The sequence below is a fragment of the Somniosus microcephalus genome, chromosome 19 (genome assembly GCF_052327205.1).
Source record: "Somniosus microcephalus isolate GS21.2 chromosome 19, FLI_Smic_1.0, whole genome shotgun sequence".
Classification (NCBI taxonomy): Eukaryota; Metazoa; Chordata; class Chondrichthyes; order Squaliformes; family Somniosidae; genus Somniosus; species Somniosus microcephalus.
The window spans coordinates 19042389-19057999 of NC_141005.1; the positions used below are offsets into that span (position 1 = coordinate 19042389).

At 46.9% G+C, this 15611-nt stretch overlaps 1 protein-coding gene across 1 annotated transcript in view; it reads right to left on the minus strand.

Annotated features, from left to right (window-relative positions):
* LOC147103587 (unconventional myosin-XVIIIb-like) overlaps positions 1–15611 on the minus strand; it is a 409691-nt gene that overhangs the window by 269832 nt on the left and 124248 nt on the right. The window contains exons 16-18 of the mRNA XM_085962172.1: positions 12483–12573; positions 7987–8179; positions 5704–5784 (exon numbers count right to left, since the gene is read on the minus strand). Of these exons, the coding sequence (XP_085818298.1) occupies positions 5704–5784; positions 7987–8179; positions 12483–12573 (365 nt within the window). The remainder of the gene's footprint in view (positions 1–5703; positions 5785–7986; positions 8180–12482; positions 12574–15611) is intronic.

A 15611-nucleotide genomic window follows, 5' to 3' on the forward strand; every position in this document is an offset into this window, starting at 1 on the left:
GAAAATGTGTCGCAACTGAGGTTATTCCTCGGGTTGGTGAATTACTATCATAAGTTTTTGCCGAATTTGTCGACAATTCTGCACCCACTGAACGCCCTGCTACGAACGGGGGTAGCATGGAAATGGAGCGGTGATTGTAAGCGTGCTTTTCAGAAGAGTAAGGACTTAATCACTTCAAAGGAAGTATTGGCTCACTACAACCCAGCACTGCCAATCAGGCTGGCGTGTGATGCGTCTCCCTACGGCATTGGGGCGGTACTGTCACATGAATTCCTTGATGGTTTGGAGAGGCCGATAGCTTTTGCGCCACGCTCGTTAACTTCTGCCGAGCGTAACTACGCCCAGATTGACAGAGAGGCCCTCAGCCTAGTGTGGGGGGTGAAGAAGTTCAATCATTATCTGCACAGTCAAAAATTTACTCTACTAACCAATCATCAACCTCTTGTCTCCATTTTCAACCCTCAGAAGGGCGTACCGATATTGACAGCACAACGGCTGCAGAGATGGTCCCTTTTCCTAGGGGCACACCAATATGACATCGAGCACAAAGGAACTAAACAGCATGGAAATGCTGATGGATTGTCACGTCTACCGTTGCCGACGGTGGAAGAAGAAGACCTTGCAGTGGGTCCAATGGAGTTATTCCACTCGACCATAGTCGAATGTCTCCCTGTGACGAATGCAAACATAGAAAAGGAAACACGGAATGACCCGACACTATCACGGGTCTATGATTTAACGGTGAAGGGATGGCCAGCACATGGCAAACCACTGCTGCCAGCATTCTCGCCGAGAAGAGAACAGCTGTCAGTGCGCAGAGGAACCTTGATGTGTGGATCCAGAGTAGTAATTCCACCTAAGTTGACGGATAGAGTGCTCAATGAGCTTCATGAGGGTCATCTGGGTGGGGTAAAAATGAAGAGCTTAGCCAGAGCGTTTGTGTGGTGGCCGGGAATCGATAGAGAAATCGAAGAGATGACCAAGAGCTGTGCAGGATGCCAGAAGGTCCAAAACGCCCCACCACAAGCTCCTCTGCATCCATGGGAGTGGCCCTCATCTCCATGGCAAAGGGTGCACATTGATTTTGCTGGTCCCTTCATGGACTCGATGTTTTTAATTGCGGTGGATGCACATTCAAAGTGGTCAGAGGTAATAAAAATGTCCTCAACCACCACGGAAAAAGCTATCACAGTTTTACGAACCATATTCACCAGGAATGGGCTGCCTGAACAGATTTGCTCTGACAATGGACCACAGTTTGTGTCTGAAGAGTTCCGGAGGTTCTTAAAGAACAATGGTGTTAAGCATTACACATCTGCCCCATATCATCCAGCCACTAATGGATTGGCCGAGAGGTTTGTCCAAACATTCAAGAAGGCTATCAAGGCAATGTGTAATGAAGATATACCCCTACAACACAAGGTGGACAACTTCTTGTTTGCCTACCGGAATGCGACACATGCGGTTACCAGCCAAACTCCAGCCATGATGTTCTTCAATCAAAGACTACGATGCCGCTTGGATTTGGTTAAGCCAAACGTCCGAAGAGATGTGGAGAACAGGCAGTTTCAGAATATGAATGAAAGGCCGACCAGGAGTTTTAAGATAGGTCAACCAGTTTTGGCCCGGGACTACCGCACTGAGAAATGGCAACCAGGAACGATTTGTACACGACAAGGACCTCTCATGTATACTGTGGATGTTGGGGAGAGCATTGTAAGACGTCATGCTGACCAGATTCTAGAGTCACTGGAAAACGTCAACTCCACACCACGATCTGCTACACCTGGTAATGAAATCAACGTTCCAATTGCAGCTACCGCAGAACCGGTAATATTGGAAGCAGATGAACCAAACAACGACATTGATTCTGACTCAACATTGCCAGAAGAACCTGATACCCCAAAGAGGCGTTATCCAGACAGAATCAGGAAGCCTCCTCAAAGACTGAACTTATAATTGCTTAAACTTAACCAATGTATCTAGCAACAGTAATTGTGATTGTAATTCGTTATCACTTAGTTGTTAAATGAATGTTATGTACTGTTTATCTAAAAGGGGAGGAATTGTTGTGTATGTACCTTTAAGAGAATAACTGGTCTCAGACTGCAGAACCGGCAGTGACCACCCCTGTATAAAAGGCGCTAGAGAGCCTCTGTTGTTTAGTTTCGTTATTGCCTTTCACCAGTAAAGATCTGTTTGTTTTCACTCCTGCTAGTTCGTGTCTCAATCATTCACGGACTTAACACCCGGCACTTCTCCTTGGTGCCGGGCTCATTTGCCGGCACTCGCGAGCGGGGATCGCGCTGTTGCAGGCACCTCCCCCTTAACAGTGGGAGGAAGGCCTGCAGTACCGCAGCGTGCCGTGCCGCAGCATGTGGCGCTGTGGCCCTTAGCGCGGCGATATTCAGGGTGAGCGCCCCAAGCGGGGCGCGGGGAGCCTCGAGTAGCGGCCCGCTTCCGTTTGGGGCGCAGAAACTGAATATCGGGATGGCGCAAGTGGCTCCGCTCGCAGCGGTAATTCCGGCGCCCAGGCGAGCTTGGCGCCCCAAACGGCGCCCAACTGAATTTCTAGGCCGTACTGTTTTATATATATATAGAAAGATTAATAAATATGTTTGCTATTGTATCATCTAAGTCACAATCTCCTGACTAAGTTTATGGACTTGAAATGTTAACCCTACGTTTCTCTCTCCACAGTTGCTGGCCGACTTGCTGAGCATTTTCAGCACGTTCTGTTTTTATAGAAACATAGACATAGAAACATAGAAGATAGGAGCAGGAGTAGGCCATTCAGCCCCTCGAGCCTGTTCTGCCATTTAATGAGATCATGGCTGATCATCCAAATACAGTGCCCTGTCCCTGCCTTCTCCCCATATCCCTTTAGCCTTAAGAAATATATCCAACTCCTTCTTGAATATATTTAATGAATTGTTTTTTCCGGTTTCTGCAGCATTTTGCTTTTAGTCTGTAAGGTGCAATTGGTTAACTAAGAGAATCTGCTGTAGGCTGCGTTATTTTAAACCTTATTAAACGTGGGTATGATTTGTTTCACATCCAAGGTCGGATTTTATTTAACCTTAAAACAAGTTCAAAAATAAGAGCATTACAAACACAGCATTAAAAGTAGCAATGGGAGGGCGCGCAGTCACATTGTTTGCAAAAAGGGGCATTGAGAATTCAGTCAATTGGGAAAAAAAAGAAAATCGGGAAGGGAAAATGAGGCGTTCCTTTATTGTTGGCGTTGCTGCCTTTAAAAAATATTGCCCTATAAACCAAATTGTATGATGTCAGGTGCAGGTTATCGCTGCCTCAATTTATTTGGTGACGTCATGACATCACAAGGAACTGAGCGTGAATTCTTCCCACCAAAGACACTAAAAATCACCCTGACAACCAACTGCATCCGCTGGTCAGCTTCTTCTTTTAGAATACTCTTTAAAAAAAATTCAAAAGCAGGCACAAGTCATCAGCATATTTTAATACATAAGCAGGAGTCATAATTTTCCTTTTTCCTTGAAATGTTATTGCTTTAAACGCTATTCTTCTCTAAATAACTCCATGGGTGTTCGCCCTGTCTGAGCAATCCTCCTGAGCTGTAATTCCCTTTATTCCTTTGATCCAGATCACTTGCTTGCTCCCAGCTCTAATATCAGAAGCTAATCTTTCAGTCGCTATGCTCCTGTCCTCTAAAATTTCCTCCCCCAACCATTATTTTGCTTTGCCACCTCCCTCCCTGCCTTCAAGAATCTCCTAAAATTCCTCCTGAGTCAGAAGGTTGGGGGTTCAAGTCCCACTCCAGAGACTTGAGCACATAAATCTAGGCTGATGCTCCCAGTGCAGTGCTGAGGGAGCGCTGCACTGTCGGAGGTGCCGTCTTTCGGATGAGACATTAAACCGAGGCTCCATCTGCTCCCTCTCAGGGGGACATAAAAGATCCCATGGCACTATTTGAAGAACAGTAGGGGAGTTATCCCTGGTATCTTGGCCAATATTTATCTCTCAATCAACACCACTAAAATACATTACCTGGTCATTATCACATTGCTGTCTGTGGGAGCTTGCTCAGAATGATACCTGGACTCGAAGGGTTAAGTTACAAGGAGAGATTACACAAATTAGGGTTGTATTCTCTAGAATCTAGAAGGTTAATGGGTGATCTGATCAAAGTTTTCAGGATATTAAGGGGAACAGATAGGGTAGAGAGAGAGAAACTATTTCCGCTGGTTGGGGATTCTAGGACTAGGGGGCATAGTCTAAAAATTAGAGCCAGACCTTACAGGAGTGAAATTAGGAAACACTTCTACACACAAAGGGTGGTAGAAGTTTGGAACTCTCTTCCGCAAAAGGCAATTGATGCTTGATCAATTGTTAATTTTAAATCGGAGATTGATAGCTTTTTGTCAACCAAAGGTATTAAGGGATATGCGGCTGAAAATTCAGTAGCCTTAGCGCCTCATTTGAGGCGCTAGAGGGCCTTGCGCCGGAGTTATGGCCAGTAGTGAAATTCCCTGGGGCCCTAAATCGGCGTTGCTCCGGTAGCGCTGCGCCGGCACCGATGACGTCATCGGTGTGCGCAGCGTCCCGGTTGCCGTGGTAACCCGCCCGAACTCCGAAATTGAGTTGCGGCCGCCTCGCCCGTGGCAGCCGCAACCAGCGTTTTGTCAGAGGTGCCTTACTGCAGTTAGCGCCGGCGCATTAAAGGCCTCGCGGCGGCCGGCCGCTTTCCCGCCGGCCGCCTGCCCGCAGCTCCCTCCCCGGACTTCTCTCCCCCTCCCCCCCCAGAACAGATGCAAGCCCGGCACTTGTCCGAGGTGCCGGGCTCATTTTTAAGCAGATTTGCGCGGGCCGCGGCCAGGTGCAGGCAGCTCCTCCTTAACGGAAGGAGGAGGCCTGCACTTCCCCAGCCTGCCGCACCGCATCGGGTGCCGCAGCGCCGGAATTGCGGCGCGAAACGGCAGTTAGCGCCCTTTTCCAGGCGCTAAGACCCTTCAGTAGCGCCGGCAGCCGTTTGGGCGCGGCGCCACTGAATTTTTGGCGCGCACAAGGGACTTAGCGCCGGCACTAATTTCCGGCGCTAAAGCCCTGGCTAAGCCAAAACCCAATTTCTAGGCCATGGAGTTAGGTCACAGGTCAGCCATGATCTCATTGGATGGCGGAACAGGCTCGAGGGGCTGAATGGCCTCCTCCTGTTCCTATGTGCGCAAATTGGCTGCCGTGTTTCTCACATTACAACAGTGACTACACTTCAAAAAGTGCTTCATTGGCTGTAAAGCGCTTTGGGATGTCCGGAGGTCGTGAAAGGCGCTATAGAAATGTAAGTCTTTCTTTCTTTCTGATTTTCCCTTTGGCAGTAGTCTCTCCACCATCCCATTCAGTATTTGTCTCTTTTTTTCCTGTTTGTTGTCCATTGTTAAATGTTCTGAGGCATCGTTATTTAATGCAAGGACCTCTGTAAGGTGTTATAATGCCACAATTAGACTGTCTCTCATCAAATTGAAGCTAAAAAATATAGACAGAATTGGAGGGTGTGAACCTAATCATAATGCCTTGGCACCTTGCTGCTGCTGCATCGATTCCAATCACAGAGGTGGCTCAGCCTGTCCAGCCCTCTAGATGCCTCTAATCACTTCAGTACCAGATGTCACAAATGCTCCAGATTAATCTTTCCAGATCCCATTGCAAACTCTCTACTTTCCTTACCTGATTTGAAGGTTGATCGATGACTGACACCGTAGATGCTGGAGAGGTTTCGCCCATGTCAAATGCCACCTGAACTTTTTCCTGTTGAGCACGAATAAAACTGTGAATTTAATAAGTATCTCTTCTGTTTGCAGTTTTACAAATGTCTTAAATCATAAAATGTTCTAAACTAGACAGATTATTTATAATAGCTGTACCCATTATTGTGTATAAATAAAAGTCTTAGAATTGGCACTTCAAATTTTTAAAATACCATAGCACAAAAAGGAGACACTTTTCTGAGTGGTTCAAATAACCAAACCATTCACTTAAATATATAGACACATTAGGGGAAGCTACCAACAGCCATATTGTTACCTTTTTTTTTATTCGTTCACGGGATGTGGGCGTCGCTGGCAAGGCCAGCATTTATTGCCCATCCCTAATTGCCCTCGAGAAGGTGGTGGTGAGCTGTCTTACACAACCGAGTGTCTTGCTCGGCCATTTCAGAGGGCAGTTAAGAGTCAACCACATTGCTGTGGGTCTGGAGTCACATATAGGCCAGACCAGGTAAGGACGGCAGATTTCCTTCCCTAAAGGACATTAGTGAACCAGATGGGTTTTTACGACAATCCAGTAGTTTCATGGTCACCATTACTGATACTCATTTTTTTTTTAAATAGCATAATAAATACATACAATATCAAGATTTCTGAAAAGCCTTACAGAGAATTTACCAGTATAGTTACCCATTACATCTGACCATGCATTCATCAATTTTTGCATCAATATGCCTACCCTTTCCCAGAAGCCTCAGCCTTCCTTTCTGCTCCAACAACTTGCATTTATATAGCCACTCCCAAGATCCTATTACACTCCTTACCCTTCACTACCTCAGTCATTTTCTGCCCCTCAGAAGTTGCATTATGAGCTCACCACATGCATGATTTCCCCCCCCCCCACTACCTTTCAACCTTCTCCACCTATAATGACCTTTGCCATCAATTCACAATGTCAACATCAGAGGTGTCAACTGAATCCATCTGCTGCACCGGTCAGACTGTAAGTACAGTGATCCAACTGAGCAACAATGCTCTACGTGTGATAAAGTGCCCTTCTCAATATATTCACCTGCCCAATTACGAAATGGCTGTAGGTCACAAGCTCACAAGACAACCCATGTTAGCTCCTCCATCTACAGCAACCTAAGTTACCCACCGCAGCATCTAACTGTTCTTAAATAATTCCCTGGTTTTTGCCTCCACCACCCTACCGAGAGTCCATTCCAAAGAGCAATCAGCCTTTGTGCAAAGACTACCTTCCTGGCACCAATTCTAAATTTGCATTTCATCACTTGATGGAAAAGAAGACCACCATGCATTTATACAACTCCTTTAATATAGAAAAATGTCCCAAAGTGCAGGATAGACATGAATGTTTTTTTTAAAAACCTGTATGCTGCTTTTCTATTCCCAGAATTTATCTTGGAATAGTGTCCCAGGTTCATATTTTCCATATTGTTTAGACCTTATATACCTGCATGCCATCCCCTCTTTGGGATCAGAACTTCTCAGAACATCCTACCGTCCATCTCAACTTTCTGCTCCTGGCAAACCTCAATGTTCGACTTACGGTACTTGTATCTCAAAAGATTAACAGCAGCAAAAGTCCAAGCTTCAATGGCGATCTGTAGAAATCTAGTCAGTTTGCCAAGATGTGAGGCTTCCAAAAGACCCTAATACAAAAGCAAAATACTGCGGATGCTGGAAATCTGAAATAAAAACAGAAAATGCTGGAGACACTCAGCAGGTCAGGCAGCATCTGTGGAGAGAGAAACAGAGTTAACGTTTCAGGTCGATGACCCTCTAGATGAATCTATCTTTTTTTTCATTTTTTTTCCCTCTCTCACATGGCAGCTGTTGATGATTCTGCCATTTACACTTCATCTAGAGCCGTCTTTTGTTTCTTAACTTGTCCCATTTCCATCTCCTTTTGCCTCGCACCATCATCCCTTTTGTCTCTTAATCTCTCCTGCCTTCCATCCTATCACAGACCTTCCCTTTTGTTCTTTCCTCTCCTTCCCCCCTTTCCCTGCCCCACACTTGCTTAAAAACCTGTTCCATCTCCAACTTTTTCCAGTTCTGACGAAGGGTCATCGACCTGAAACGTTAACTCTGTTTCTCTCTCCACAGATGCTGCCTGACCTGCTGAGTATTGCCAGCATTTTCTGTTTTTCATTCCAACAGGCCTTACAAGGTTCACCAAAACAAATAACAATAAAACATGTAACTAGAGTGACGTCACCTCCTTGTATCTATCCAGCTGAGACACAAAGGCCCGCTCGTGGAAAAGCGTCTGTAGTCTCTCGTACACGTAGTTGTGACACAGCTCTTCGAAAGTGGCTGCTCTGTCTTTGTTTTCGTGGCGTGGATTCTGAAAGCCGGGTGTGTCCACCACCATGATTGACGTCAGCGACAACTGTTGGGAAGAAACCGACCTGAGGAACATAAACACAGAAACGAATGTCATTTCATGTATAGAAGCTGCTCCTCTATGTGTTCAAGCATCCAACGGAGAGTTGAATTTCCAATTAGACTTTACAGCAAGGATCAGCGATGGATTGGACATAGGAACAGGAGGAGGCCATTCAGCCCTTCAAGCCTGTTCTGACATTCAGTGAGATCATGGCTGATCTGTATCTTAACTCCATCCATCTGCCTTGGCCCCATATCTCTTAATAACCTTGGCTAGCAAAAACTATCGATCCCAGATTTAAAATTATCAATTGAGTTTACTGCTTTTTGTGGGGGAGAGTTCCACACTTCAACCACCCTGTGTGTGAAGAAATGTTTCCTAATGTCTCTTGAATTGCCCGGCTCTGATTTTAAGGTTGTCTGAGACTCGCCTACCAGCAGAAAAAGTTCCCCTCTATCCACCCCATCAATTGCTTTCAAAATCCTAAAAACCTCAATCAAATCATCCCTTAACCTTCTATATTCCAGGGACTACAAGCCTAGTTTATGTAATCTCTCCTCATTCTTTGTCCTTTAGGGAAGGACATCTGCCGTTCTCACCTGGTAGTCTGGAGGACAAGTTCATGGAATGCATTTGGGACAGTTTCCTAGAACAATATGTCATGGAACCAACCAGGGAACAGGCTATTTTAGATCTTGTATTGTGTAATGAGACAGGATTAATTAGCAATTTCATAGTAAAGGATCCTCTGGGGCAGAGTGATCATAATATGATAGGCAAGTCACTCTCAAAATTAAGTTGAAATTCTAAGTCCAAAACTAGCTTAAATAAAGCCAACTACATAGGTATATGGGGAAAGTTGGCTACGGTAGATTGGAAAAATAGATTAAAAGGTATGGTGGTAGATAAGCAGTGGCTAGCATTTAAAGAAGTATTTCATAATTCTCAACAAAAATACATTCCATTGAGAAACAAAAACTCCACGGGAAAAGTGATCCAAGCGTGGCTAACTAAAGAAGTTAAGGATAGCATTAGATTGAAAGAAGAAGCTTATAATGTTGCAAAGAATAATAGTAAGCCTGAGGATTGGGAGAGTTTCAGAAAACAGCAAAGGTTGACCAAAAAATTGATAAAAAGGAAAAAAATAGAATGAGAGAAAACTAGCAAGAAATATAAAAAGCAGATTGTAAGAGTTTCTACAAGTATGTAAAAAGGAAAAAAGAGTAGCAAAAGTAAACATTGGATCCTTAGAGGCTGAGACAGGAGAAATTATTATGGGGAATAAGGAAATGGCAGAAACGTTAAACAAATATTTTGTATCTGTCTTCACAGTAGAAGACACAAAAAGCATACCAAAAATGGTGGGGAACCAAGGGTCTAATGAGGGTGAGGAACTTAACCTAATTAATATAAGTAGAGAAAAAGTACTCGAGAAATTAATGGGACTAAAAGCCAACAAATCCCCTGGACCTGACGGTCAACATCCTAGGGTTCTAAAAGAGGTGGCTGAAGAGATAGTGGATGCATTGGTTTTGATTTTCCAAAATTCCCTAGATTCTATAATAATCCCAGCAGATTGGAAGGTCGCAAAGGTAAAACCGCTATTCAGGAAAGGAGGGAAGAGAAAAAACAGGGAATTACAGGCCAGTTAGCCTGACATCAGTCATCGGGAAAATGCTGGAATCCATTGTTAAGGAAGTGGTATCAGGGCACTTAGAAAATCAAAACATGATTAGGCAGAGTCAACATGGTTTTATGAAAGGGGAATCGTGTTTGACAAATTTATTCGAGTTTTTTGAGGATGTAACTTGCAGGGTAGATAAAGGAGAACCAGTGGATGTAGTATATTTGGATTTCCAAAAGGCATTCAATAAGGTGCCACATAAAAGGTTATTACACAAGATTAGGGCTCATGGGGTTGGGGGTAATATAGTAGCATGGATAGAGGATTAGTTAACGGACAGAAAACAGAGAGTAGGGATAAACGGATCTTTTTCAGGTTGGCAGGCTGTAACTAGTGGGGTGCCGCAAGGATCAGTGTTGGGGCCTCAGCTATTTACAATCTATATTAATGACCTGGATGAAGGGACCGAGTGTGGGCAATAAGGTGGCAGATGGAGTATAATGTCGGGAAATGTGAGGTTATTCACTTTGGTAGGAAGTATAGAAAAACAGAATATTTTTTAAATGGTGAGAAACTTTCAAATGTTGGTGTTCAGAGAGATTTGGGTGTCCTCATGCAAGAAACACAGAAAGCTAGCATGCAGGTACAGCAAGCAATTAGGAAGGCAAATGGCATGTTGGCCTTTATTGCAAGGGGGTTGGAGTATAAGAGTAAGGAAGTCTTGCTACAATTGTACAGGGCCTTGGTGAGACCACACCTGGAGTACTGTGCACAGTTTTGGTCTCCTTAATTAAGGAAGGATATACTTGCCTTGGAGGCGGTGCAATGAAGATTCACTAGATTGATTCCTGGGATGAGAGGGCTGTCCTATGATGAGAGATTGTGTAGAATGGGCCTATACTCTCTGGAGTTTAGAAGAATATCTCATTGAAACATACAAGATTCTGAAGGAGATTGACAGGGTAGATGCTGAGAGGTTGTTTCCCCTGGCTGGAGTGTCCAGAACTAGGGGCACAGTCTCAGGATAAGGGGTAGGCCATTTAAAACCGAAATGAGGAGGAATTTCTTCACTCAGAGGGTTGTGAATCTTTGGAATTCTCTACCCCAGATGGACTGTGAATGCTGAGTCTTTGAGTATATTCAAGGCTGAGATCGATAGATTTTTGGACTCTAGGGGAATCAAGGGATATGGAGATCGGGTGGGAAAGTGGAGTTGAGGTCGATGATCAGCCATGATCTTATTGAATGGCGGAGCAGGCTCGAGGGGCTGTATGGCCGACTCCTGCTCTTATTTCTTATGTTCTTATGTTCTCATAATCTAACCCTTGAAGCCCTGGTAACAATTCTGGCGAATCTGCATTGCACTCCTTCCAAGGCCAATATATATAAGTTGTTTATGCCATAGAAAAGGAAAATCTGGTGTAGGAGTGACAGTCTGCCATTAGCAATCACTAGTTCATTTCATAATATACTCAATCGTATTTACAAAGCCTGTAAATCATCATTATTGCACCAGTTCTTTCTCTGTCTGGTTATTGGTAGTTTCAACACACGTATCTTTCTGTCTTCCAGTCACTGACACCAATATTTCACGGCAAGCAATCCTTTAATGTGATATTCTCAAAGAGTTGAACTTTGTTTTCCTGCCAAAGGTGTTGGAAAATTGCCACCATGTTTTAATTACACCTCTTTTAATCAAGTTATTTTTCTGCCCCTGTTTTAAGAATCTGTCCCACGCCACACTCCAGCCCCCATCTGACCCAAGTCTCCCAGGAGGATCCTGCTTCACCTGTGCTGATCCTCAAGGTTGCAGGCAAACCTCGCCGGTGCACCACAGGACATTGGGGCAGTGCAATCTGCTGCCGTATCGGGGTCAGCAGAAATGATCCAAGATCCTCTTGGATAAAACAGGAGACTTATAAAAGGTATATTCCCACAATCAACAGTCAAGGGCACTTGTGGGGCTGGTCACTAGGAGGTGCAGAAAGTGTGGCCCAGGTTCGCTCTCCATCTGATTGTGGAGGTTCTCACCTTCTCTGAGCAGCTCTCAATACAACTGAGCATAACTTACTGCATAAGGGGTTGTGAGGCAAAATATTACCCCAACCCCCACCCCCCACCCCGACCCCCAGCAACTAGTGCCGTCACCAGCCTTATTTGGTGGATTCATACCAGTACGCAAGAAAAACAAATGAGGATTAAGTCGATAAGCTTTATTATTGTGCCATACTCTCAATTCATCACCTCAAGGTGGTCCCACCACCTCTGACAGGGCTGTAACCACTTATATTTCACCCTCTTGTTATACAGCCCAAAATACTGTCTCCAGATTAAACCAATGTTTGCAGCAACAAAATCTATAACTTTACCCATGGTTCTTCTCACAGTCCACGTAGAAGGGGGCATAGGTTAGTTGTGAGGTCTTCTGGAATGTCTCAAATATCTGATACATTCACAAATCCAGGCTTATTTTACATTCAGAAAGTTGGCAACTAAATCCTTTGCCCACATGTAAAGAGACCAAGATGATTTCCCCCTCCTTCATCCCCACTCCCCCCTCCCCCCACCCCTAGATCGGTTGACCAGTTTATCGAAACTGAGAACCTGTAATTACTAACTCTGTGTTCTTGGTCTACGAGCAAGATCTTCCCCTCAGTTGGTGTGGTGTGATTTACAGGACACAAGTCTATGCAGCTTTTACCTGTTGATGAGCAGGATGACAATGGCAAATAGTTCTTCATACAGCCCGGCCGCCATTCCTTCCACGCACTCCAAACCTGTCAAACGAGGACCTAAAGGCAGCAGAGGGAAACAGGTTGGATATTTGACACTCCCATGGCCCAGTCAACAACTTTCCTCTCCATCAGCGTGGGCTAGATTCAAATCCAAATCACAGATGAAGGGACCAACTGCGCATAGTGTCCACCCGCACCCCCCCCAACCCCAAGACTGTGACCCCAGAACCAGGGGTCACAGTCTAAGGATAAGGGGTAAGCCATTTAGGACAGAGATGAGGAGGAATTTCTTCACCCAGAGAGTGGTGAACCTGTGGAATTCTCTACCACAGAAGGCAGTGGAGGCAAATTCATTAAATATATTCAAGAAGGAGTTGGATATATTTCTTAAGGCTAAAGGGATCAAGGGGTATGGGGAGAAAGCAGGGACAGGGTACTGAATTTGGATGATCAGCCATGATCTCGTTGAATGGCGGAGCAGGCTCGAGGGGCCGAATGGCCTACTCCTGCTCCTATCTTCTATGTTTCTATGTAACCCCAAAACCTGGAAAACCCCCCAAAATATAGTCCTTTTTTTGTGAGCCCGAACTATACTTTGTAACTTGCAAAAAAAAGACCATCTGTGATCATTACAAGCTCTAACCTGCCCAGGTGTGCACAGACATTCCAGACGCTACCTTTCCCCTCCCCTAGTGGCTGCCTCTGCTGGAGGGAGGAGTACACCACAACTTTTATTGTCATGAACAGTGAACTAAAAAAGATTTCTTGCCATTGTGCCATCTGGTCAGAACAATGAAGAATATAACCGAGAAACCAGGAAATTATAGGCCTGTTTGTCTAACATCTGTTGTGGGGAAGTTATTGGAATCTATAATTAGAGACAGTCTGCTCTCCCCGGGGTCTGTGATACAGACACAGTGGGGCCGGTCTGCTCTCCCCAGGGTCTGTGATACAGACACAGTGGGGCCGGTCTGCTCTCTCCCCGGGGTCTGTGACACAGACACAGTGGGGCCAGTCTGCTCTCCCCGGGGTCTGTGATATAGACACAGTGAGGCCGGTCTGCTCTCCCCGGGGTCTGTGATACAGACACAGTGAGGCCGGTCTGCTCTCTCCCCGGGGTCTGTGATACAGACACAGTGGGGCCGGTCTGCTCTCCCCGGGGTCTGTGATATAGACACAGTGAGGCCGGTCTGCTCTCCCCGGGGTCTGTGATACAGACACAGTGGGGCCGGTCTGCTCTCTCCCCAGGGTCTGTGATACAGACACAGTGGGGCCGGTCTGCTCTCCCCGGGGTCTGTGATATAGACACAGTGAGGCTGGTCTGCTCTCCCCGGGGTCTGTGATACAGACACAGTGAGGTCGGTCTGCTCTCCCCAGGGGTCTGTGATACAGACACAGTGAGGCCGGCCTGCTCTCCCCGGGGTCTGTGATACAGGCACAGTGGGGCCGGTCTGCTCTCCCCGGGGTCTGTGATACACAGTGGGGCCGGTCTGCCCTCCCTGGGGTCTGTGATACAGACACAGTGGGGCCGGTCTGCTCTCTCCCCGGGGTCTGTGATACAGACACAGTGGGGCCGGTCTGCTCTCCCCGGGGTCTGTGATACAGACACAGTGAGGCCGGTCTGCTGCCCCCGGGGTCTGTGATACAGACACAGTGGGGCTGGTCTGCTCCCCCCGGGGTCTGTGATACAGACACAGTGGGGCCGGTCTGCTCCCCCCGGGGTCTGTGATACAGACACAGTGGGGCCAGTCTGCTCTCCCCGGGGCCTGTGATACAGACACAGTGGGGCCGGTCTGCTTTCCCCCGGGTCTGTGATACAGACACAGTGAGGCCAGTCTGCTCTCCCCGGGGTCTGTGATACAGACACAGTGGGGCCGGTCTGCTCTCCCCGGGGTCTGTGATACAGACACAGTGGGGCCGGTCTGCTCTCCCCCGGGTCTGTGATACAGACACAGTGGGGCCGGTCTGCTTTCCCCCGGGGTCTGTGATACAGACACAGTGGGGCCGGTCTGCTTTCCCCCGGGGTCTGTGATACAGACAGTGGGGCTGGTCTGCTCTCCCCCGGGGTCTGTGATACGGACACAGTGGGGCCGGTCTGCTTTCCCCCGGGGTCTGTGATACAGACACAGTGGGGCCGGTCTGCTTTCCCCCGGGGCCTGTGATACAGACACAGTGGGTCCGGTCTGCTCTCTCCCCGGGGTCTGTGATACAGACAGTGGGGCCGGTCTGTTCTCCCCGGGGTCTGTGATACACACACAGTGAGGCTGGTCTGCTCTCCCCGGGGTCTGTGATACAGACAGTGGGGCCGGTCTGCTTTCCCCCGGGGTCTGTGATACAGACACAGTGAGGCTGGTCTGCTCTCCCCGGGGTCTGTGATACAGACACAGTGGGGCTGGTCTGCTTTCCCCCGGGGTCTGTGATACAGACACAGTGAGGCCGGTCTGCTCTCCCCGGGGTCTGTGATACAGACAGTGGGGCTGGTCTGCTCTCCCCGGGGTCTGTGATACAGACACAGTGAGGCCGGTCTGCTCTCCCCGGGGTCTGTGATACAGACACAGTGGGGCTGGTCTGCTCTCCCCGGGGTCTGTGATACAGACAGTGGGGCCGGTCTGTTCTCCCCGGGGTCTGTGATACAGACAGTGGGGCTGGTCTGCTCTCCCCGGGGTCTGTGATACAGACAGTGGGGCTGGTCTGCTCTCCCCAGGGTCTGTGATACACACACAGTGAGGCCGATAAGGAAAATAGCTTTACAAAGTAAGACCAGATTGTTATTAATTCTTTCAACAACTAGACGTTGAGCATGCGGCGTCACTCTATAGTGCAATTTATCGATTACAATCATCCACCGGGCTGGCCCATTACGTGTAATGCACAGCTACTTACACAGGACTCTACGGGAGCCCCTGCACAGGACTCTGCGCCATTTTTTTTTAAAAAGGAAGAAAAGACTTGCATTTATATAGCACCTGCCATGACCTCAGGGCATCCCAAACCGCTTTACAGCCAATGAAGTACTTTTTGAAGTGTAGTCACTGTTGTAATGTAGGAGCTCCCACAAACAGCAAAAACTTTAAGAAGAGCAGGAGTCTTCAAAG